Raw genomic sequence first — 24,384 nt, forward strand, 5'->3', positions numbered from 1 at the left:
GACCTGTGAAGAACAGAAATAGGCCCCCTACCCACCCCCACCCCCCAAAAAAGGGTTGGCATTGCTACTTCTTTGTTCAGTGGAGAAAACAGAAGAGAAAAACATCTTCCTTCCAATGACAGTTCACTTACATCAGGTACTTGTAGCAACAGTACAAAATACAATATTTTTATGATTAACAAAATGACAAACAGGGTAACAGCTGACAGATATGTTGTTGGCCATTAGGAAGGCATTGAAAATCTGGAAAACTGGAATTCTTCTTAGATGTCTTTTCTGGGTGGAGGAAGAAGAAAGGAGAATCTCAAATCAACACTTCTGTGACTTCACTTCAGAGAATTCCCCTATTAAAGGTTTGAGTCTTCAGATTTCCTGGAGATTTAAACAGAAAGAGCCAAAGACAACAAAGATACTACACACCTAATCTTGCTCAGATGTATGTTACAACAGAGCAAGCAGAGATTTTTTTTTTTAGAATAACTTCTGCAGTTGCAGGTCACACACCTCCATTTGTACTGGAGATGTGTGTAAATGTGAATATTAATGTAAACATTTACTCCAATAACCATTATATTTCTCCAGTATGATACAACATGCTAAAGTGAAAGTAAGCTAATCTTTCTCTGAAACTGAAGGCAACTTGCAAAGCCTTTTTGAACTGAGCACAACAAACACCTACACACTCAACAGTCACTTATATGAATTAATTTTTAACACATGAATCTTCTTTTCAGCCTGTGGTGAGATCTGTGCAGCCAGCAAGCAGAACCTCAGCTACACAGTTTTAGGTAACACTGATACCACACCAAAAGACATGCTGAAGATTTTTGAACTCTAAGTTACATTACCTCAGGAAGCAGCAGTACTGAATGCCAAGCAGAAATAAGACATCCCTGTTTAAGAGTTGTCTTAGAGCCTCCAAAATTAACACATTTCAAGACAGACACGTTTTGTGCAGTTATGCCCTCTTCCATTAAGGAAATGCCTGACAGCATCACAGCCTCAGATTCAGCAGCAGCACTGGTATCAGCAGACAGGTACAAAACAGGTATGTCACCAACCTCCTCCAGAACTTAGAGTCCATCTTTCATACAGGTTAAAGCCAGTAAGGAATAGGGGCATAAGCTACACTACAGCTATCAGCACAGGCCACTCTCAAACTTGGAATTATTTCCCCCTTCAACTCTCATGAGAACCCTTAACTTACTCGGTCATGATGTATCATTTACAGAGGTCTCCTCTACTCCAAGTTAGCTTGAAATGTGTTTTATCTGAACTACACAAATACCAATGAGGATGATTGATGCTTCCAATAAGTTGTACCTCAACAGACTTCACATAGCTACTTACTTAATTTAGGCATTAAGAAACAAACTTATAATTCAGCAAATCCTCAATAAAACCATTTTATGAATGGAGTAACAGTAACTAATGCATTTGCCCAAGGCCACAAAGTGGTAGAATTGAAGCCAGTACTTTTCATAGACTCATGGAATCATTTTGGTTGGAAAATGCCTCAGAGATCATCAAGTCCAACCTTGATCCAATCACTGCCCCATTACCACTAAATCATGTTCCCAAGTGCCACGTCTACACATTTTTTGAATACTTCCAGGGATGGTAATTCCACCATCTCCTTCCCAGCCTGTTCCAATGCCTGACCACCCTTTCAGTAAATAAATGTTTCCTAGCACTGAACCTAAACCTCCCTTGGTGCAACTTGAGGCCATCACCTCTTATCATGTCATTGGTTACCTGGGAGAAGAGACCAACCCCACCTGGCTACAACCTCCCCTCAGATCTCCCAGACTAAACCATGCTTATCTTCACTTAACTATGAAATTATTATTAAAAAGTATGATTTGCCTTAACTTTGCCTCAAGGTGCACAACATCAAATCCAAGGAGACTCATTCAAATCCAAGGAGACTCATCCTTGGTGCTTTCTGTTTGGAGTGTGGGAGCACATCACATGTACCCATACACCACAATGAAGCACATAGCAAATATCTTTGAAGGATATTACAAATACATACATGCATTCCTCAAATGCAAAAAGTACAACTTCTGCTGTCTTCACCCAGGATCTCAAAAAAAAGAAAAGCAGTCATAATCATGTCACTCTTTAAACTGCTTTGTTAGTAGAGAACAAAGCCAACTTTCTTATCTAATTCCTAGTGAAAACAAAAGCTATGAGTTTTCTAGCACCATTAAAATTCTCAGTACTTACAAAGCATTCCAACTCTAGAGAAGGTATGATCTGCAACAATATTCACCCATGTGACATGAAACAGATTTCCCAACCCAGGTCTCAATTTGTTGACATCCTTGCCAAAGTGATGACATGCACTGCCATCTTGTGTTATGGTTTAGAACTGAAAAAGTCTGAGAAGCTGGGTGTCACATATGCTTCCAGCTTCTGCTGTTTTTACAGCAATTTCTTCCTCAGCCACTGCTCCACATGAGTCTCTCCAGTAACATTTTATATATAGAAATAAAACTAAGATCTAACTCAGGCTGCAACAGATGCAAGCTTCCACATTCCCAAGAAACAAAGTTCATTTTTTTCCACTGATGCAGGTGTTTTCAAGAGCACACAGTTTTTTAGTTTTGCTGGGACAACTGGTGCTGAGTGGCATGGATATTACCTTTTAGGTTTGAGCTGCTATTCCTCCAGCACAAGCAAACAAATCCATTGACAAACACCGCAGTGACAAAAAAATGTGAGTTTAAGATATCAATTCCTTCCTCAACTTTTTCCTGAGGAAGAATAATAGAAGATGTCCCTTTTATGTCCCTGAACTATATTTTGAAGATGGGCATTGTTCTCAAACTCTCTTCTGCAAGAGGAGACTAAGGGTTCCTTTACCTACAATGGCTGGGTATAAGCTGAGCAACTATATTCTGTACCAAGAGCACACACTGGGATAGGAGCTCCAGAACAAAAAAGAGAGATGTGAAGTTGTGGATATTTCAGTGGTGTGCAGCCAACCCAATCCTGCTACATCCATGCCTCACAGGGGACATGAAAGCAATCATCTGTCAAACCTTCCCAAGCCCCACGCTGAGTGTAATGACATTGTGTCTTGCAATTCAGTCCCAAGTCCAGGGGATGGATCACAGAAAAATATGTGTTAACAAGTAGACGAAAGAAAACTGTGCAACAGTTCTGGGAAAGGACATTAAATATATGCTGAGTGGAAGATGAGTTTTCTTAAGAAAAAAGAAAAAAGAAAAAAGGAAAAAAGAAGACTGCCTTACAATTTGGGTATGGTCATCTAGAAAGTAAAATACTTCTGCTGCCTCTATTCCAAACAGAGTATCAGAGAACCTCTACAAGTGTGCTATCTTTACACAGCTCAAACTCCTAAATCACCCATCTTCTTTCTCACTGGGCATACTATGGAACTGCAAACCACTACTATATTGTTAACCATTTACCTGACAGCAGCACTGAACCTTCCTACTTCACTACTGCACTGCTATTAAACCAGAAATTTCTGTATTACCTTGTTGCTCACAAATCATCCACTGAAATAGAAACATTACAGTAATTCACAAAAGCTTAGTTCCAGCAATCAGGAGGCATCTTTCTTGCTCTAGCAGATAGTTTCTCCTATCATGTGAGTTGGCAAACAGAAAATATATCAAAGTTGATAAGCCTTCACTGACCAATTTTGACACAAGCTGAAATTCAGTTTACAAAATTTTTTTTGTATGTTTCTTTCTTCCCTTTCCCCACCCACGCGGAAAAAAGCAAGACACAAGTCATCTGCCATACTAATGTATTCCATCTTTCAAAAAGAAAGACATGATTTTAATATTACTTAACAATATGTTAAAAAAGTAGCCAGTTAGGCTTCAGTGTTAATACAATTATACACTCTATAACAGATTTGATAGTGTGAGTACTGTTCTTTTTTAAATTTTCTCATTCTGCAAGTATTCTTACACAAGCTGGCTACAAGTCAGGAAGAAAAAAATCAAAACACAAATAGCGTAACTTGTACACTCTTAAACAGTAGATTGTGAAAGAACTGAGGGAATACTTGTCCCATAAGAGCCTCTTTTTCATGAAGTCATGTCAGGAGAATTCTGGAGCAGATGAAAGCACAACTGACTAGGTCCATTCCTTTGTCAGGAGTCAGAATGACAAAACATAGCTAGATGCAGAAGTGACAGGAGCCACTGCAGATGATGCAATCTAGTATTTTGGCCTCCACCCAAGCCTAAGCAATTTAAAGTCTCTGAGGCCAAGGCATTCAGAAGGAGCTGGAAAAGAGCTATTGTTCCAACTCCAACAGCATACAGCTACAATCAAGTAAGTCTCACTCACAGACTACAAGCACACAAGCTAACAAATTCAGGTAGAAAGTGGCAATTTTTCAGTCTGCAAGAATTATCAGGCCAAAGGGTTCAGTGCAGATCCACACAGCACTGGGGACAAGGCAAGGCAGCACTGGCTCAAGACCAGATAAGCTCTCAGCACAGCAGGACAGGTAAGTGGAGTTGTCGTTCATTGATTCCTGCAGGGTTCCCTCCCTGTATTGTGTCATTTCAATGTGCAGCAAAGGTGGTTTTTTTTAAGCTAAAATTGGACCAGTTGATGGAAAGTCTCTGCCTCGTCTGTCTGGCAGAATCCAAGCAGAATCTGAAAAGAAAAAAAGCAATAAAGTGAAACCAGCATACTTAAAATCAATCCACACATGTTATCCCTCTTTTGGAGATAAGCTCTCATTCAGAAAGACAAAACCATACATTAAAAAAAATCACTTGTCCATCACTCAAATACATAATAAAACAGTTACTTTCAACACCACTGCATTATGAGAATTAAGCAAAGGAGGTAGCAAAGAATGCTGCACATTCGGCAGCACAGAAGCAAGTTAAATGTCAACTAGAAACAGAAATGGTATTGCTGTACTCATCAAAAATTTTGAAAGGGTAAGAATGAGTGGTAGATGATGTGTAAAGCAGCATCACCAATGGCATGGGACACTGCTGCTTCTCTTCTTAAAAAAAGCTACACTGGAGACAACAGACCTAGGGAAAGGAGGTCTCTATAGTACAGCAGATAAGTAGTCCACATGCCTGGAAAAAACACCCCTAGAACAAAAATTCTCTTATTTGCTTTCACTGACCACAGTTTATGGAATAACTCTGGAAGAAGTTGCCACATGCAGGCCTTTCAGGGACTGTTAATCTGAGCTGAACTTTATTGAGGCAAGGTGCAGCTTGGTGAGGCTAAAGGCTGCATGACTGCATCAAAGCAGTGCAAATCTCTCTCTGGAAGGTTACACTGCTTCTGCAGCAGCTGAAAGCCAAAAAGGGGGGCAGTCAGAAGGAGCACAATTAAACAGGTACAGTGGAAGACTACAATCAGCTGATTTTTTTCTTTCTGTGCGGGTTAGAAGCAGCGTGCAATATTAATCATGATGTCAGGGTGTAATTAAGGTATCCATCTATTATACCCCTACAAAACATGAAGAGAAGATGATGAATGAACTCCAAGTGAAAAATATGAATACAGTCAGCCTGCGCAGCTCATTGCCATGTAGGGTTACTAGAACAAGCCATGCTACTTGCCTTCCAAGTATTATGCTGAGCATTACCAAATGGTAGAGAACCTAGGTATTAAAGGTGCCTTAATGGCATTAAGTAGTTGGTTTTGTCCCCTAAAACAGCACCTATCAGGGCTTTTACACCTTTTCTAAACAGGTATCCATGAAAACCTAGACAGTTACATACACTTCCTAACAGATGACAGCAAAGGAGTAGAGTCCATCAATTAGAGAACAGATTACAAACAGCATGCTTTAAAGTGCTAACTCTTCAGTTGGATAACATTTGACAAATTTATTCCCAAAATTCAACTGCACCTCTACAAATGTAAGACACTGTTTCATTCATTCTATTGAGAGTAAATAACTGATGAACAGAACTTCTCTATCACTGCAGATGCTGCAAACTTGAAGGAAGGTAAGAATATTCCATAACAAAGGCTTATACTGCATCAACACTAGCAGTATCTAACACATGCCATATTTCACCTGTAAAACCTGCATTTTGATTTTAAAAAATCCTTTAATTGGCACCACTCAGGAAAATAATTTTTAAGACTAGAGACCATGAACCTGTGACAATTCCATTGTCTTGCACATTGTGACTCCATAAGTAATTAGATATATGCATTTTGTAGCAATAATAAGCAGGAGTTGTAGTTAGTTCCTTCCAAGACCCAGACACACATTACATCCCAGCCATGTAGGCCATGAAAACAATATAATTTTAGAAAAGAAATCCATACTGAAAGTCCCTTCTTGTGACAAATGGCTTGTGCTGCTTTGGGAAATGCTACTGTTGAGTCCTAAATTATTCAATTGCAGGAAACCAAGTTATTTGTGCCATTACAGATTTGGCTACCATAATGAAAGGCTCACTAGATGTATTCATGGGGAACCAGCACAACTAAACACTACTGGAGAACAAATTCAAACAGATTTCAGTATTATGGAAGAACACGTGCTACACTGTTTAAACATGAGCTGTCTCCTCATATTTGAGGAATTTAGAGGTAACTAATATCACAGAATATTTTGAGTAGGAAGGGCTAGGATCATTGAGTCCAACTCTCAATATGATGCACAAATCCCAAAATCAACTAAAAAGTAGAGAAGAAAAAAATCTTTCACAAGCACAGATTTATATTATTCTTCTACTGTCACTGTACTAGGTGAGATGAATGAGGCTTTGAGCAACTTGTTCTAGTGGAAGAGATCCCTGCCCATGCCAGGGGGGTTGGGACAAGATGGTCTTTAATGTTCCTTCCAATGCAAACCATTCTATGATTCTAGGATAAGCATCTCTCCTTAAAGTCTGGTGTAAGGCACTACCCCACAGTTCTACATCCCTGCTTAATGTGCAGTACAGAATTCCTAACTAACAGCTTCTGTAAACAAGGAAGAAAACAAAACAATCAAACCTTTCTGAAGTATCTCTTAGGAAACTTAAACCTTTTAAACTATTTATTTTAAAATAATCACTTTTTTTAAAAAAATAAAAACACTCATCAGCATCTGGCCTGTGTGGCTAATAAAAGAAATATTCACACAAACTTTGCTTATAAATAATGGTAATTGAGAATATTCTGAAGGCCTTCATGAGAACCTAGGAGTCACATAGATAATTCTGGCACTTGCTCCTGAATTTGTGGTATTCAGCCATAAGCTGTGCCCACAGATCACAGCTTTGGTGATTGGTTCAGAATGTCAGCTGTAACAGGATTTGTTGTCTTACAACACAGGCTTTTCTGCCAGGAGTTAGTTATTAACTTGGGGGCTGCTGTGGTGTTGTTTTTACTTGCTTTACAACCATGACACATGGAAAGAAGCAACATCAGCATTATGCATGGGGATTACAGCACTTTACCTTTTAAAATACTCCACTTCTCGTTCTGTTTCATCCATTTCCACACTGTCTAGATCAATGTCTTTGGGTAGAAACACATCATCTATAAAGGAAAAATGATGGCACTATGTTAGATTCCATGGGGAAGGGGGAAGGAGAGAGGAAGAGCTGCATTAAAGAGGTCTTTGGAGAACTGACTGAACCTCACAGACTATTCATTATTCATATTTACACTGAATTAATACACACATAATTAAACAGACACTTCTTAAAACCCCTATCTCTGCCCAGACTTGAAGGAGTTACACTGGTAAAAAAGATGATTTAACAGTAAATTCACTCCTTGCATGGGCTGCAAAAGGTACCACAAACCTGGAATGCACATAAGAGTAACCAAATCATACAGAGGGCTTGATGAATCAGATAGCTGTTTAATGCCTGAAATTTTTGGTCTTACTACTAAAAATGTAGCTCTAGAAACATTTTTAAAACAATATTTATAAAGAAAAATACTTGGAAACTTCTGGGTTGTAGCGTTGCTATACTCCCTCTGGCACATGAGGATCAGGCTGTGTCTGCAAGAGTTTAACTCATGCTAGCAACCAATAGACTTTTTAAAAAAAAATACCAAACCCAAATATTTAACACATTAATGTATGACTTGAATTGTATGGCCTCAACTATAAGCAAAGAAGTCACCACAGAGCCTGTTGGTATATTGTACTATCCCAGCATATGGTTCTCCTTTAGACTTTAAAAGGAAATGCATTGGAAACCACACATTTTTGTAGAAACCAATTTGAACATTTTCCTCTTGAAATTTTTTTCTCACTGCATATACACTCCAGTCTCATTTCTGAAGCAGCTTTACAATACATTTCAAAAACCAGGTGTGACAAAGCAAGTAACCAAACCCACCAAGTACACACCTGACTAGAGAATCCTTGAGATGATGAGAATAGACAACTCATGGTAAAGACACTCGTGGAAGTTTTTACAAGTTTCATGTGTTTGCTATTCTTACTTACTTCTGAGGAAGCAGAAAGCCCTACAAACACAGGGCATCCCTAACACTCCTAGCTTTCTCTAGCCCTTTTGTAACAAGGAGTAAAAATACTCTGCCAGAAGAAATTTCTTTAACAAACAGAGATCTCATCAAAAGCATTTACTGCTTTAACACTTCATATGAAAACTCAGTTAAAACCCCCTAGCTTTGTTTCCCTCTTTTCATGTTCTCTCAATTACCCTAGTTCTGTTTTTTTTTCTCTGTTCAATTTTTGTGACTTTGCTAATTTGGTACATCAACCGTAGATCTTAAAAAAATTGTAACTACATGAAAAATCATGTATTGCAGTATCTTTCTTGTAGCTCTCAGGTCAGAACAACTTAAAGTAAAAACTCAGTCTGAAGTCTACAGAGAACAGCACAATTTTTTCTTGACAAATTCAGAAACATGTCCCTGTATTTTTTCAGATGTAAACATTAACTTTTGGAAATTTTAAGTATACTTTGACTTAAGCAGGAGAAAAAAAATGTTGGGGGCAGGGAGGAGGATAAGATGCAGAAGGTACCTGCATTCTCCTACAGTAAACACCCCCTCCCATATTTTCTCTTTCAAATATCTCCAGTCTTTTCTTTCTGATCCCAGTTCTGGGGCTCTGTCTTGTTCCAATCACTGGAGTACATTCTTCTTGTTAAATTAAAAGAGCCAAAACCCAAACACACCACAACAGAGTATGCACAAGAACTGAGGTGTCAGAGAAAATGGTTCCATACTGTATTGCTGCTTGGCTGACACAGAATGGAAACATTAGGCATCAGATTAAAAACAGAGATAGGGCTGACCCAATCCAACCACAAAATCACTAAAAAAATCACCAGCACTTCCTGCAACCAAGAATTAGCTTTACATTTTTGTAACAAAGTTTAACAAAAGGAAGTATTCTGAAACACTGGCAGAAACTGCCAAGGCATGAAGGTCTCCTGTCTTACCAGTCAGACTGGCAGCAAGAACTGGTGTACATTGAATTTACGCAATGTTACCACTCAGCTACCAGGTGATTCCAGGGGAATGACCAGGTGCTCCAAGCAGACAGATGTCCACACCACAAAGCTGCCATCCCAACTGGTAGTCCCAGTAGGGACCCAGGATGTGCAGGAATAAAGAGGTGCCTGAGAAAGCAGTTTGGCTATGGTGCTGACAAAGCCAATGGGCCAGAACTGTGTGTCTTTCTCAGCCCTGGTATTAGCTGTTGGATGAGTTCAGGCAAACAAAAAATAAGTTGTAAATAAAATTATTCAAGTGCAACTTGCTTGACTTAATCTTCTACAGTTTTATTATTTCTGAGAAATAAAAATAATTCTGTTGACTAAATAAGTTAATATGGAGAACACACTCAATTTTATCAACTAATTAACATCCCACTACAACTTTTCACTGTGGCAAATAAGAAATAGTAAATTAGTTTCTGTATTAATTTATTTACCTGCTGATGTAATTAATATAAAAAAGGAATTAATGTCACTGAAAAAAATGCATACTTGAATGACCATACATGAAAGACCATTCTTTGACTGAAGAATCCCCTTATTTCCCTTGCCTAAAGAGTAAGACCAACTTCATACTGTACTCTTAGTGCTGTATGAGAAACAATCTTGCTTTTAAAGAAATTCAAAATGGATTTCAACATACTATGGAATTAAACAATATATTTCTTTTAAGCAAGAAAAGAAAGCCAGTCTCCTGGATAGCCTAACTGACAAAGCCCCCTAGAAAACCTAGAGCATATGCTTATTCACTTGTTTTTAAAAGCATCCTACACTTCTTTACTAAAACACTATCCATCTCTTAATTGTTGCAATTCTGATGACTCTTCCTGACACCAGTTTTTCAGTTTCTCTGATTGACATTGGCAGGAATGCCTGAAGATAAATATGTCAGACTTCTGGAATTAAATGGTAAGAACAGAACATAAGCCAAGTTCTTCAACTTTCTTACACACTTACCAATGGAATTGTTGACTTTGTCCCCTTTTTTCTTCTTGTTTTTCTTGTTTTTGCCTTTTGGTTGGGGAGAATCTGCAAGTATTAGCTTATTATTTTGCTGCTGCTCACTTGGTGATGGGGATTCACTTGTTATGGGTGCTTTCTCTTCCTTTACATGGTTCAACTGCTTTTTGTTGTTATTGTTTAATTTCTTCTCATCCTTTTTAGGTTCTGCAAGTGTTGGGAGCTCTGGTGCTTTTGCTTTGGATTCTATTTGGTTTCTGGTTTTAGTCTGAATCTCAGCTGCTTTGGGGGATTCAACAGGCTTTTTCACTTGTTCAACACACTGTTTGTTCATCTGTTTTAGTTTCTGTTTGCTGTTTCCTTCTTTATGTTGATGCATAATATCAAGCAGAAAAGAGAGGGGCTCATGCTGCTTTACAGTGCCCTCCTTCTGATAGAGCAGCTTTGAGTCTCTAGTGTTGACAGGGTTGGACAGTTCACAGCCTGTCTCTAGAACTGGCCTCTGTTCTGTGTGGTTCACATGTCGTGACAGTGAACCAGCTGAGGTTTCTATCTTTTCTGATTGCTCAAGGGTACCATTCTGAATGTCTTCTGGGCTGTTTGGGACAGCTTCCTTCACTGCCTGGCAGTTCCTAGTGAGCAGCTCTGCCTTTGCACAGTCCTTACTTGTTCTCTCTTTCTTCTTTTTCTTCACAGCCCGCAGCTGCTGAAGCTCTTGGAGCCGCTGTAACTCCTGTTTCAGTCTCTCTTCCTCCTCTTCCTCACGCCGCCTCTGCTCCTCGAGCAGCTGGTGATGCTCCCTCTCCCTGGCTTCAGCTTCGAGTCGAGCTTTTTCCTCAAGCTGCAGAGTAACAATAGGTTTATTGAAAGTGACAAATATAATGGAAATTAGGAGTTTTAGGGATTATTACTACTTTTCTTTATGAACGTTATAAATCCTAGGATGTGACCATATGAGCATACTTAAATCTGTAACTCTGCAGAGCAAGCAAGTATACAAAGGCTGCCCTTTTAAATATATTAGTCTTTTCTCTATTCACATTTTCTGTGTTTCTGTAACTCATTTCACCACTGTTAATACCAACTGTTGATCCTTTTTTCCCTGTTTCTACGCCTAACTTCACATCAAAGTTTTCTACAGCCACAAAACATTCAGCTTCCTTCTCAAAGACTTGTGTGTGTTTCTCAGGTAACTCAAGCTTGCATAGGTTGTATCATTTACCTGTTCTCTTGCTATGGTAGCAGAGTTGCTCTGTTTCAGAGATCACGAACATTAGGAAAAAAATCATTAAAAATATTCTGCACCAAAACACTAAGCAAATAATAATTTCATTAGAAGTTGTCAAAAATCCTAAAGATGGCAGATTTCCACCATCAGACATTAGTTCATTAACCAAAACAAAGACGTGAGGGATTTTGCCAGCCATTACTGCCAATGCCTAAAACTTTGCTGAGCAGCATTGATCTTGCATCATGAGCAAAATGAAACAAAGTCATACAATGAGAACAACCATGACCATTTATTTTCTTGCACATTCAGAGGCACCTGTATGGCATTACGTTTTCACAGTTACAGACGTCATTTAAAAATGGGAATTACTCATGAGAATGACCCTATGGGAATTTTCCACTTCTTACACTCAAACTGCACGGTATGAGCAAAGTGAATTTTGCATTGCAAATTTTACAAAATTTATTTTATTTATAAATAATCCACTAAACTCTTAAGATGCTGAATAGTGCTACAACATGAACATAATGAATTTAACTTGTGAACATTAGGTCTTCCAAACCTATGGAAGCATTTAAAGAATGCAGAAGTAATGCCAGAAGAAAATCCACAAACAAGAAAATATTTACAGTGTGATCACAAAACACGCTTACCAGAAATCAAAAACATTCAGCAACCAATTAGATTGTGCCTTGAATTTTATACTTATGGCTGATACTTGAATTGCTCTAAGAAAAGGTTTCCTGCCTGTTCCAACTTAAAAAAAAGGGCATTTCCTCTGTTATTCCTTTTTCCTATCTCCTCTATATTATCCTCAGCAAATACTGTTTCCAAAAAAATAATTTCACTATTGTACATTGGAGTTTTTTAGAAATCTTTTGTGCCAATATTCATTTAAAAGCAACCTCTAATTTTTTCTTCCCTGCCCCCTCTCTGCAGCTTGCCACTCCAGCTCAGGATAACCCTTTGTGTCATCACGTGGCACAGCACTTAACCTCTGTCAATCAGGACAGCAAGGTGCTCAGTGCAATTATTCTAAAAATACCAAATGCAACTCTTCCTCTCTCATAAAAGCACTGACCTATGTTTCCTGGCATCCTACAGAGACACCTTATCAAAACCATTATCCCAGTGCAGAAACATTGACTTTTTAATTTCCCTCACTTTTAAATGTCAATGCTACAAAACAATAAAATTTATAACATTTCTGATACTCAGAAATAACCTTTGGAAGTGTGGGAAATTCCAATATAAAGCTGACTTGTACCAAAACACATCACAAAGGCATTTTCAGGAATCCTCGCAGTCTAGTACATAACTCCTCAGGTAGCCCCTGAACAGGTAAGCCAGTTATGTAAAAACAAACTGGCAGTGTACCACAAACCACAATTACAGCATTAGGATAAATCAGTATACACTGGCCTACTTGAGGAGAGTGCAGATATTCAAAAGTGTGAGGTCTAGAATAAACATAATTTCATGTCTTACCTTTCTCTGCTTATGCCTGGCTCGCTTGGCTGCACGAGAACTGCTCACAGGTTTGGTTTCAGAGCTGTTTATAAACTGTAGCAAGTCCTCCACCTTTCGATGGTCAACAACACTTTCCCTTTCAGAGATCTGATCTGGTTTCTTCGGCTGCTCCTCTTTCCTTTTTGTTAAACGTAAACGAAGCTTTTCTCGCATCTCTGCATAATTTCTACTGGTTGGTGCAGCTGGAGGCTGAAGGACACATGACAAAAATTTAGTGACTAAATGGAAAAATTTCACTGACTTAATGCTTTGGAGATTTTGAAATACCAAAATACTCTCCCTTCAAATAACAGGGGAGGTCCAAACCTGACTATCAAACTCATTGTATGTATGTGAACCCAAAGTGTATTTAACAGGCAACAGACCTGCCACACTTGGTGCTGGCTTCTGAACTACATATTCCAACTGAAAGAACAGCTGACCTTGAGGAGGATGGCATGAATAAGAAGACAAAGAAATAACCTTCAAAAGCAGGAAAAAATACTGTGACTTATTTCCATAGTCTCTTGTGATTGGTAAGCTGTATTTGAAAATTTCAAAGGAGCAGATGTTTGCTCTGTTTTTATTTCCTGTGAAATCTGTTTCAGAGGTTGGGCTACACAGGCTTTTGGGCTGTACCTGTGAAGGGCTGGATATCCTGCACTGAAGCCTGCCAGCCCACCCTCTAGCAGAGTCCCATCAATAACACTGCTGCAAGTGGAATCCTTGCATCATGTTCCATATCTGTATTTCCAACCACTGTTCCTGCCTCTCCCCTCCTGATGCCTTACCCTCTCTGCTCCTGTACCAGACCTGGTGCCCATCTGTTCACACCTATATGAGTTCAACTCACTAAACCAGCAAAACAAAGCCTATTAACTTAAAAATCCTGTCACATTCTGCCACTTCAGCAAAAAGAATAACTTACTGTGCAGTCAGGTAACCATCAAACACAAATCAAGCATGGACATGGTGGGAGCATTCAAGGACATGGGATGCCTTCCCTGGCCCCTCTAAGCCATCAGGGCAGGGGATTTAATTCACTTGAAGAACTAAGATGAAACTGACCTGATCGAATACATGGCAAATAAACTGAGCTTTTACTTCAAATAGGAAAAATGCCAGTGACTCAAATGGTATCAATAAACTGATTATTAAAACAGGCCATACACAGATTTACAAGTTAAGAAAAAAATAATGTGTTATATTTCAGCTAAGAATCTAGAGGTTTTTCTCTCTTTTTTCTCCTTTTAAAAAATTGCAATAAAGTGAATACTTTGAGGATCATTATTTTTACAGCTAGCAGACGAGCTCATAAATTGCCATAAAGATTTAAACTAATATCCTATATAAAGGATACTTTTACCCAACCTCATCACATTCATTGTAACTACAGTACTACAGAGGAGCAAATGAATTTTCTAAAGTTATTTAAATGGCTCAATGCCCCTGTTTGCAGTTTCAGTCAAACATGCATCTATTATCCAAGTCAGTTGCTTTCTAAATCTTTTAGTCATTTTTATTGCTCTTTAATGCTTTGAACTGGAAAGGTTTATTTCAATCCTTCATTTCAAAGAGGAAAATTACTTTTCAACTCCTTTTACAACCTCTTGACTGAGTTCCAATGCCATCCCCTAAGATGCAGTCTGATAAATCACTTACAACCTTATGATGAATAAATGACAAAAAAGCAAACAAAAGCAATTGAAAATACAAAAACTTACTCCTCCATGGCCGAAGAACTCACAGTAACAGCAGTCACAGTATTTTCCTTCCTTCTGATTTGTGGAAGTTGAGGTACTGGAGCTATGCTCTGAGCAGCTATCTTCATCCTGGCTCTCCTCTCCATCATACTGCTGATGATCGTACGTGGTACTGTTCTCACAGCGATGGCCCTCACAATCAGGATCACTGTGTCAAATTAAAAAAAAAAAGCTTATAAAACCCTAACAATAATAAATAAGGTATAATAAAAATAATAATAACCACCAATAACAACAACAACAACATTATATCATTATTTTAAAAAAAGAAAGATATACATGTTCCTGTCTCTAACAGGAACAAAGGTTCTCAAACTGGGATATCAGCCGTCCTAAAGCTTTCATCCACTAACTTACAAATGGAGACATTCAAAACCAAGAGTAGGATAAAATGATACACTATAAAAAACAAATTTAGTGATGCCCTGCACAAGCAGCCTAGAGAGCCAGTTTTGGAAGAGCTCTTCCTGGCTTTGAACAGGTAAAGTATTTCAGAAGTACTGACTCTGGCTTTTTTTAATGGAATAGTTTTGAAACTGCTGTCCCTCTCACCACTTGTGACATCAAGAAGGTTTCAAATGCAGTTGCAAATCTCCTGGTTTTAGATATATTTTCAAGCTCTTGACTTAAATAAAAAATCTAAGGTCAGCTAAAACCTAAAAGTTCCCATTACCCTGTCTGCAACTTGATTTTGAAGGGGGAATACTGGCACATCTCTTCAATAAGCAGGTACATGGCAGCTGATTCCCCCAGAGCTCTGTGTAACTGCACACAACATTTCTACTGCCCAGATCTTCTAAAACAGAGGTGAGTTTGCTTCAAAAGAAAGCAGCATTAAAAAAAATCCCCTCTCTTGTCTATCATTAGTATTTCTTTGTTCTTTTGTTAGAAAGGTGAAAACAGGCCATATTTTCTGCCTTATCTACAGAATATGTATAAATCTTCTTTCTAACCTCACTCCCCCTTTCCAGAATGCAATCACTGCTTCTGGGTCTCTCTCAGTTTGGTTTTTTTTTTCCCCAAACAAAAAACACCATGTTGGCAGCTGGAAACAATGATAAAAAGCTGGATTTCTACTGTGTCCATATTCAATTATCTCCCTGCACTAGGTAAGAAAAATTCTTTACAAAACTGCAATAATTTCTCAAGTATGAAAGAACAGTTACCTATCTTGAGACATCATCAATAAAACCAATTGGTAACAGAAACAAGGACATTTTTAGAAGCATTTACCAGACTCTACCTAGATCTCACACCATCTTCCAAAAACTTACAGCCCGGAGACTACATTGATACCATCCATGATCACAGCCCTACAAGTCATAGAACTCAGAGCAATGACTCAACTGCTTTTCTGTTATGCCTCCACCCTTCAGACACATCAAAGGGCTGCCACCATTGTCAGCCTGCCACAGTACATAACATTACCAGAAGACAGCTCCACCAAAGTCCTTCCCACCTCCAAGACCTTTGAAAACCTTCAGAAATCACAACATCCTTCCACACTAAAACCACAGTATAAATGGTAGGAGTCATATCTAAGAAGTCTTAAGTGCAGAAAGGAAAATGTGTCACTACATGGCAGGTTTCAAGACCATGTATGACTCTTTATATTCTGAGCTAAATTACAGAGCAAGATTAAGTCTTCACAGCTTTCCACTCCTGCTTGCCATGTAATGCCAAAATGACAGAAAACAAGAGGTTTGTGTCTCAGCAGCATCATTAACCAGTAAATAGAGTAAGAAAGAACAGTTTGACTTGTATATCCCAGGCAATATTTCTAGAAGTGAGCAAACATTTGTTTTCAAGCCTCTAAATTCAGTAACTGGACCGCACAATGGAAATCATATTTGTGAAATCTCACACCAAGTTACATACTAAGTGTCTGCAGTTGGTTTCATTTGCTGAACACAAACACAGCTTTCACACTACAACCAGTGGCAAAGGAGAAGAGGTATCTGTATTTTAATTTCCTTTCTATTGTAAAGAAAGAATGGCAAGAATAACAACAAACTTACCTGCAGACACTTGGTGGGGCACTTACAGAGCTGTCTGTGGTTGAAGTAGGAGGTGCAACTGTAGTAGGACAAAGACCTGAATGAGGATCCACAAATCCAGGGGCTGTTGCAGCAGTTTTGGGGAAAGAAGGAGCAGCAAGGTTTGGAAGATGGGGTGTGGAGGCTGGAGACAGTGCAGCAGGAGACAGTGAAGGAAGGGATGCTAAACTGGTAGGACTATTTCGTGGTGCAACTGGTGCAGAATGTCTATGGTCCTCTTTATTAATATTGTGGAACACTTCACCTAAATTGGCAGAAAAAAAAGAAACCACTTACAGTTAAAAATTATTAGTAAGTCCCCATAAACTATCCATAAAATCATACCAAGTACTGCATATTCTCAGCTTCTATAAAAATCAGCAGTATTTCAACTAAGTTCTATTACCAATTTCCAACCCTAACATCAAGGTCTCACAAAGTTCTTCAATTCAGAAGTACAGAGACTAACTCAAGAATACTAACAGCAATTAACAAAAATCATCAAGATGCATGATTTTACTAAATTAAACACTTATATAAATCCTTATAGTTAGCTACATGTACTTGAGCCAGTTACTGAAGCATGTATGTGAGTAACAAATCCTTACCTATTGATGAAGGTCTCTTGGATGATACTTTGAACTGGTTGCTGCTTGACTGCACTGTAGTTGCTGTGCAGGAGACAGAAGAAGTGGCAGAAGAGGTTGCCATGACAACTTTATTAGCTTCCATAAAGGCATCCTGGAAATTGTACAGACATTTCTTCTTTGCAGCATTCTTTTTCTCTTTGCTGTCAGTAACTGCTGTTGTTTCATTGCTAGATGTAGTAGGAAGTGCTTCAGGTCTTATTTCTGAGAGTGCTGGTGCTAATATATCACTCCCTTCAATTGAAACACAGAGAGTAATTAAGAATCACATAATTACTGAAGTGTCTTTACAGGATTTAAATTACACATTCAATAATTCAGATGCAGACACAGGATATATTGTTAATGTTGGATTAGTAGGATTAGTGAAGGGAATCCTCCTTTCCCTCTCCATCCTCCCAGATAATGTAGGTGTAACAAAATGTGCTGGGAAGCATCAGAGCAGAATCACAAACCCTGAAGACAGAATTCTAAGAATGTCACTAAATGTATTAACAAGCAGCAAATGTGCTACAGATATCTTCATCCATTTATAATTGAAAAATTTTAATCTGACAACATTTTAACATGCTAAATGTATAATATCCACTATCTGAAATCCAGGTAGGCCATAACAAAATTGTAAGATGAAACAACATATCCATTTATCAACATAAAATTATAAACCATTTATTTATTTATTTGAAATTCCAGTTAACAGAAACACCTCTGTGATAGACCTTCCAGATGAGTCTGCCACCAACCATCTGATGGAATAGCTACCCACAACTACATTTGTAAATGGATGAGCTGTCCTACTGGGGAAGTTTTTCTGGATGTTTTTAATGCCTTTCTTTTTAAGTAACACTGTAGTAGCTTGAACAACTTAGCAGCAGATGAGTCTGAAAAAGAAAGCCAACACACAAAACCCCCAAGCCTCCTTTTGTACACAAGACAAATAAAATAAAAAAGGCTTTTTAGTACTTGCTAGGATGTGAATGGAAAGATTTCTCTCTCTCAAATTTTCCTTATATTCTCTTTCACTTTAACCATTAGGATTTCAAACGCTTCTTGGCTTAAATTAATCTTTTTCTTGATTTGTGCCTCTTTCTCAATGACAATGTGGTTATCTCTGTGCATTATAAGAAGTAGGACACAGTGCCTTGTTACCAGTGCTCTTACTGCCCTGTGGAAATAAGGCACGCTTTTGGGGAGAAGTCTAGAAGTTATTTAAGTTTTCCTTTACAATACTGAACTTCTGAAGACAAACATAACTCTACAATGACCACAGGTGAAAACCAGCACGTTGTTTGCCTTTAGCATCTTCTCCCCAGTACATAAGAATTTATTTTCCAATTTTCTGCCCAACTAGAGTAGAAGTGGCAGCAAATCTGCCAGAATCCCATCTTATAAAACCATGGTGATAAAATCCACCATTCCTGAAAAAAACATAAAACATAAGGCTTTTAACTAGTCAGTGTGAAGTAGTAACAAACCCTCACCAGGAATTGTGTCAGGCAAAAATGTAGCAGGATTCCAGTTCTTGTCATTCATCACCTCTGAACCCCAGAGACTTATAAATTTAGAGCTATTCCAATCTGGAGTGCTCCCAAAACAGCTTGGATAAATATGATCTTGGAGAGATGCATTGAATACTTGATGCTTGTTTGTATGATTCTGAACTGGAGCTGGTGGTAATGCCTACAACAAAAACAAAAAGTATTTTCTCCATTAATATTCTGTTTGCTTGCACAGTCACTCCAACAGCAATATTCAAATCATAGTGTTTTAATTGGGAAAAGCATTATCAAAAGCATAATAGACACTATTTCCCAGAAAGATAAAGAGGCTGATTTGTGGATAATTATAATGCATTTAACGTATTACACAGATTGTATGTACATGTCTGTATTTTACACTCACAAAGCACTGCTTTTAGAATCAACTAACTGATGAACACGAAATACTCAAATCTCAAAAAATAGTTGCGTCAATATATAATTAAAACCAGTATTTGTATGAATTTAGAACTTGCTAGGAATTACTATCTTTCAAAGCATGAGCTGCCTAAACAAACTAATCTTCTCTGACATGACAATCATTACCACAGAAGACAATTGTGAAAAGGGATTACAAACATTTCAGCATTGAAAATAAGGACAAGAGAAAAAGAAATGAAACACATAAACCAAAAGCTAATTATTTTCTTCCTTTCTTTTAATTTTCAAGCATTAAGTGGTTCCTAACTTAAAATTAACAAGCAAGGAATAGACTCCTTCCTTTTAAGAACCAAGTGGAGGGAAAAAAAAAGGAAGCACACATTTTTTCTCATTTTATAGAGACAAGTTGTTTGGGCTCACCCCATTTCTTCTGGCTGAAATTGTTTATACACATTCTAAAATTACCTTTCTCCCAGAGACCTCATGCAACATAAACATTTTATTCAAATACTGCTACCTTTAAAAAGCAAAAGCAGTTTTTTTTCTCTTTTTATACTAGATTTGATGCAAATTAAAAGCTATGCAGAAGTAGAGATATTATAGATAAAGATATTAAAAATATCAGTTGAGTCCAAAGACATTTCAAACATGAAACTCATGGCCAAACAAACTACTTAAATACCTAATCACCCTTTTCTATAAAGAAGGATTTTCATTTTCTGCCTAATGGTGAAGGTGGGAGGGGCTGGAATAACCTGCATTGAAGAAAATTTGAATACATGGGTGGATCAGACCAGGAGAAGACAAAGATGTACCTAATGACAAAGGCTTTTTTGCCCCTCTCAGCAGCATCCCCAGTTCAGCTGCTTTAAACATATGTGAAACAACATCCTCATTAAGAGGAATGCTTGGATTTGACTCATATTTCTGTCACTTGGTCCCAATTCTTGCTCCACACCTTTCTCTTGTTTATTATTTATGAGTTTAAGGTCAAAAGAAATTTGCAGAACCTGCAGAAACACAAGTTCTCTTGAAGGACAAAAACCTCTTACAAATATGAAATAAGACTCCTATGTCTCTGCTCAAAAAAACCCAACAAATCCCAACCAAAAAAAAAAAAGGAGAAGAATTCACAAAAATTTTAATTACAAATCTCAGAATGTTATTGCCAAAATGGAATACTAAATTTTTCTGATACATATAAAATGAAGACTTAATTAGTTTTCTTACACTGACTGAAGATCCATCACTGCTTCCACCTTGCAAGCCTCATTTGATTCAACATGCTTTCTAATCACAGTGAAGACATTATCAGTCTTCCTGATGAAAAAATACCCTCAGCCATTCTGTATGAACCTTCCAGCAGTTCTGAATCTCCCTCCCTGCCCTTCAGCATTCCTTGCAAAAGCAATATTATAACCAAACCACAATTTGCAGCAACTTTGCATTGTTTCACTGATACTCAGGCATGCTGGTTTATACAGCTGTAGAGAATTTTTCCTGGGATGGGGATGCATCCATCCCCATTAGTCAGGCTTACCTTATTGTGTGTGAAGGGAGAAGCAGTGTACAAGGTGGGATGGATAAGTGGACGAGGCAGATGAGGAATTGTATGCAATGGTATATGTCCATGGATGTGAGGGTAAAGATGAAGTGCAGGATGTGCAGGTTTTTCTGGATTCATAAACTGGTGCCCAGCAGGCAGGCGTCCAGTTGCAAGTGCAGAGACTGTAAGTCCTGAGGCTTCTTGTTTGCAAACATGACATTCACAAGCATTTGGACCTTGGTCAGCCTACAAAAAACCCAAACAAAACCCATTAAAAACTCTAACTACTCAACAGACAAAAAAATCCTACTAATCAGTAGTATTATTTCATTTTGCATACATCAATTAATATTTTCAGAGCATCCATATATTTTTTTTCTAGTACCAATAGAAAAGTCTCATAGCAAAGCAAAAGCACTAGTGAAGAATCTTTTCCTTAGTTAAAAGAATACCCTAAAAACTGAGATTTCATACCATATAAATATTTAATGTCCAACAAGCAAAATACTGAGACAAACCTTGACAGCATTCAATCATTACTAGGCAAACACCCCAGCATAAAAAGAAAACACCTAACTGGATTAACATTTTTCACCATTCTCCAAGCGTATGTAAAAAATGGGTGTAGGAAGTAGTGGTAAGAGTTGATTAGCTGATCAAATTGGAAGCATCCTCAGTTGCATTAGACAGAGCACAAACAGCATGTCAAGGGAGGCAATCTCTCCCCTCTGCTCAGCACTGGTGACTCCAGTGCCAGGCTCAGTCCCAGGCTCCCCAGTATGAGACAGGGACACCCTGGTGTCAGTGAAGGACCACAAAGATGGGAGCATCTGTCAAGGAGTGAATGAGAGCACTAGGACTGTTCAGCCTCAAAGGGGAGATTCACCCTGACTGGGTGGAGAAGGGAAGAACAGAGAGGACAGCACCAGGCTCCTCTCAGTGGCATCCCATGAAAGGGTCAGAGGAAATGGACACAGACTGAAAATACAGGAAATTCCACTCAAACCACTCATTTGTGAGAGTGTCTAAACACTGGAGCATATCATCTACAGCACTCATGGTGGTACTCAAAACCCAACTGGACACTGTGCTGACCAACTCTCTCTAGGTGATCTTGCTTTGACCAGGAAGGCTGGTCTGGATTATCTGCACAAGCTCCTTCCAAACTCAACTACTCTGTAAATGTGTGAAGCTGACATTTCTCCTAAAAATCTCACAATTCCACCAACCATGAAAAATCCACACTTCAGAAACTTGTACTGATCTCAAGGTATCATCAGCCTCTGTTGTCTGAAAAGAACTCAAGACTTTAGAAGAAAAGCAGCCCAGGAAAGAGCAGCTTCATTTCCCTTTCAGCTCATTACTTTTTCCAGCCACTGTCACCTGACATTTCACTGGTAGATAATTTTATCAGAAGCAATACCAAGAATACTTCCCAATTTCTCCTTTTCCCACCAATGTGGCAGTTCACATTTTTCTAAAAATGCAACATTAAGATTAGCTATCTAGAGAAGAACTGACAGGTGATGCTCTTCTTAAATATCCCTTCTTCTTAGAAAAAGTAACTCATTGTTATAATTTAAAGGCATTACAGCCTTTATCACAAGGTATATTTTAACAAATAACAGAGATGTCATAAACCAAATACAACAACTGAATTAATTTCATGTATAAAGAAAACAACCCCCCCCACCACCTCTCTAATAAAAAAATCAGTGCTATCCAGAAATCAACACTAATCTACTAGCAAATGAAAATGGAAAAAATATTTCCAACAAACTGAAGAGACTCAAAACCCAATTCTGATGAATTGGGTACTGAAAAGGAATCCAAGAGAAATACAGGTACTGAGTAAATTAGCAAAACCAAGAGGTAATGCCAAAAAATCTCAAATTCACATGACATGTATAAGTGAAATTGATCACTTAAATACAACACTGTACTACTCAGCTCTGATTAAAAGATCAGACTAAAAAAAGAAAGTCATTAAGAGTTCCTCAGAATCATTCTGAAAATACTCTTATTCCTCAAAGAAAAGAAAAAGGCTAAATCCATCTTTTTGTCTTGCATTTTAGTTTGCTTCCCTAAGGCAAGTGGACTTATATAATCTAATTTGATTTTCCACAACAAAAACTGAATCTCTTCACCAGTTTCAAACTAGTTTGACAGAGGACTCACCCCATGTAATTTTTATGGCACAGGTCAGCAATACACAGAATAAACCCTCAATGTACTTGCTGAAAGAAAATTCCTTTAATACTCTTAATACTTCCAGTGGAAAGTCTTAAAACATCCTAACCAGAAGATAACATCTGCTGGGAGATGATTATTGTCTAAGCTCTCAAAGGTGCACCAATATGCACTCCTCTCATGCAATAAGAAGAAATAAAAGTGACAGTGTCTCTCAAAGCAGGGAGCCTGTGTTGTAGCTGCAGGGTAACTTAGATTGAAATCCTTGTGGTTACAGAGACAAATCCATTGGATCTTTGCTTTGGTGCTCAGTTGTTAAACCAAACACTGCTACTTGCAGAGCAGATAGTCCAGGCATGGTTCTCTATGTGGTCTGATGACCTTACAGTCAAGAGCTTCATAATCTCAAAAAATTAAAAACAAACAAACCAACCAAACATTCCAAGACCCATGCTGTTAAGTCATGCAACTGATTTAAATACACAGGGTTTACACAGGGAAAGGCAATCTTCAAATAGAATATGAAGGAAATATGTGTTAACTAAGTACTCATAACTAAGTACCTAATTAATTTAAAATAACCTAACACTAACATTTAGCACAGATCAGGCTGATCTTCCAAACAGAAATGCTTATTAGTTTATGTTTTTCATTCATACAGGTAGGAATAGGCTTTTTCCCCTTTTCCTTAAGCAACTTTTAATATAACTAACATATTTCAGGTTTTGACTAAAAGATTATTTGACATGACAATGTAACAATTAGTTATTTTAGGTGTCATACTTACCTATGACAACTTAATATTTTAAGTTAAAAAATTAATTGATGATGTAAATGTCTTCTCATTCAACAGCCACATTTCAGAAATTAACCTACTACAAGATGCTTTTAGATGACTGTACCTGCTGACTGGGGTAAGAAGGTGGTGGACTATCCATTTTTGTTTCATCTTTCCTTAATGCCCTTTTTCCTAGAGACATTTCCTCCTTTTGAGTCCCTGGTGGTTCACCACTGCTCTCCCCATCTGCTTCTTCATCATCTGCTTCTGAGGAACTGCTGCTAGTACTGCTCACCTGAGGAGACTGGACAACATTAACTCATTAACATGGGGACATGAATAAGGACCAG

At 38.1% G+C, this 24,384-nt stretch overlaps 1 protein-coding gene across 2 annotated transcripts in view; it reads right to left on the reverse strand.

Annotated features, from left to right (window-relative positions):
• Nucleotides 1-3,767: 3,767 nt before the first annotated feature.
• Nucleotides 3,768-24,384, reverse strand: part of FAM193A (family with sequence similarity 193 member A) — a 76,903-nt gene continuing 56,286 nt past the window's right edge. For both annotated transcript variants that reach the window (XM_066549219.1, XM_066549220.1), the window contains 10 exons: nucleotides 24,159-24,338; nucleotides 21,061-21,312; nucleotides 19,083-19,281; nucleotides 17,563-17,835; nucleotides 16,937-17,219; nucleotides 14,880-15,066; nucleotides 13,135-13,365; nucleotides 10,413-11,256; nucleotides 7,428-7,509; nucleotides 3,768-4,650 (listed from right to left, as the gene is read on the reverse strand). In XM_066549219.1, the coding sequence (XP_066405316.1) occupies nucleotides 4,557-4,650; nucleotides 7,428-7,509; nucleotides 10,413-11,256; nucleotides 13,135-13,365; nucleotides 14,880-15,066; nucleotides 16,937-17,219; nucleotides 17,563-17,835; nucleotides 19,083-19,281; nucleotides 21,061-21,312; nucleotides 24,159-24,338 (2,625 nt within the window). In that variant the 3' untranslated portion in view covers nucleotides 3,768-4,556. The remainder of the gene's footprint in view (nucleotides 4,651-7,427; nucleotides 7,510-10,412; nucleotides 11,257-13,134; nucleotides 13,366-14,879; nucleotides 15,067-16,936; nucleotides 17,220-17,562; nucleotides 17,836-19,082; nucleotides 19,282-21,060; nucleotides 21,313-24,158; nucleotides 24,339-24,384) is intronic.

Source organism: Molothrus aeneus, chromosome 4 (genome assembly GCF_037042795.1).
Source record: "Molothrus aeneus isolate 106 chromosome 4, BPBGC_Maene_1.0, whole genome shotgun sequence".
Classification (NCBI taxonomy): Eukaryota; Metazoa; Chordata; class Aves; order Passeriformes; family Icteridae; genus Molothrus; species Molothrus aeneus.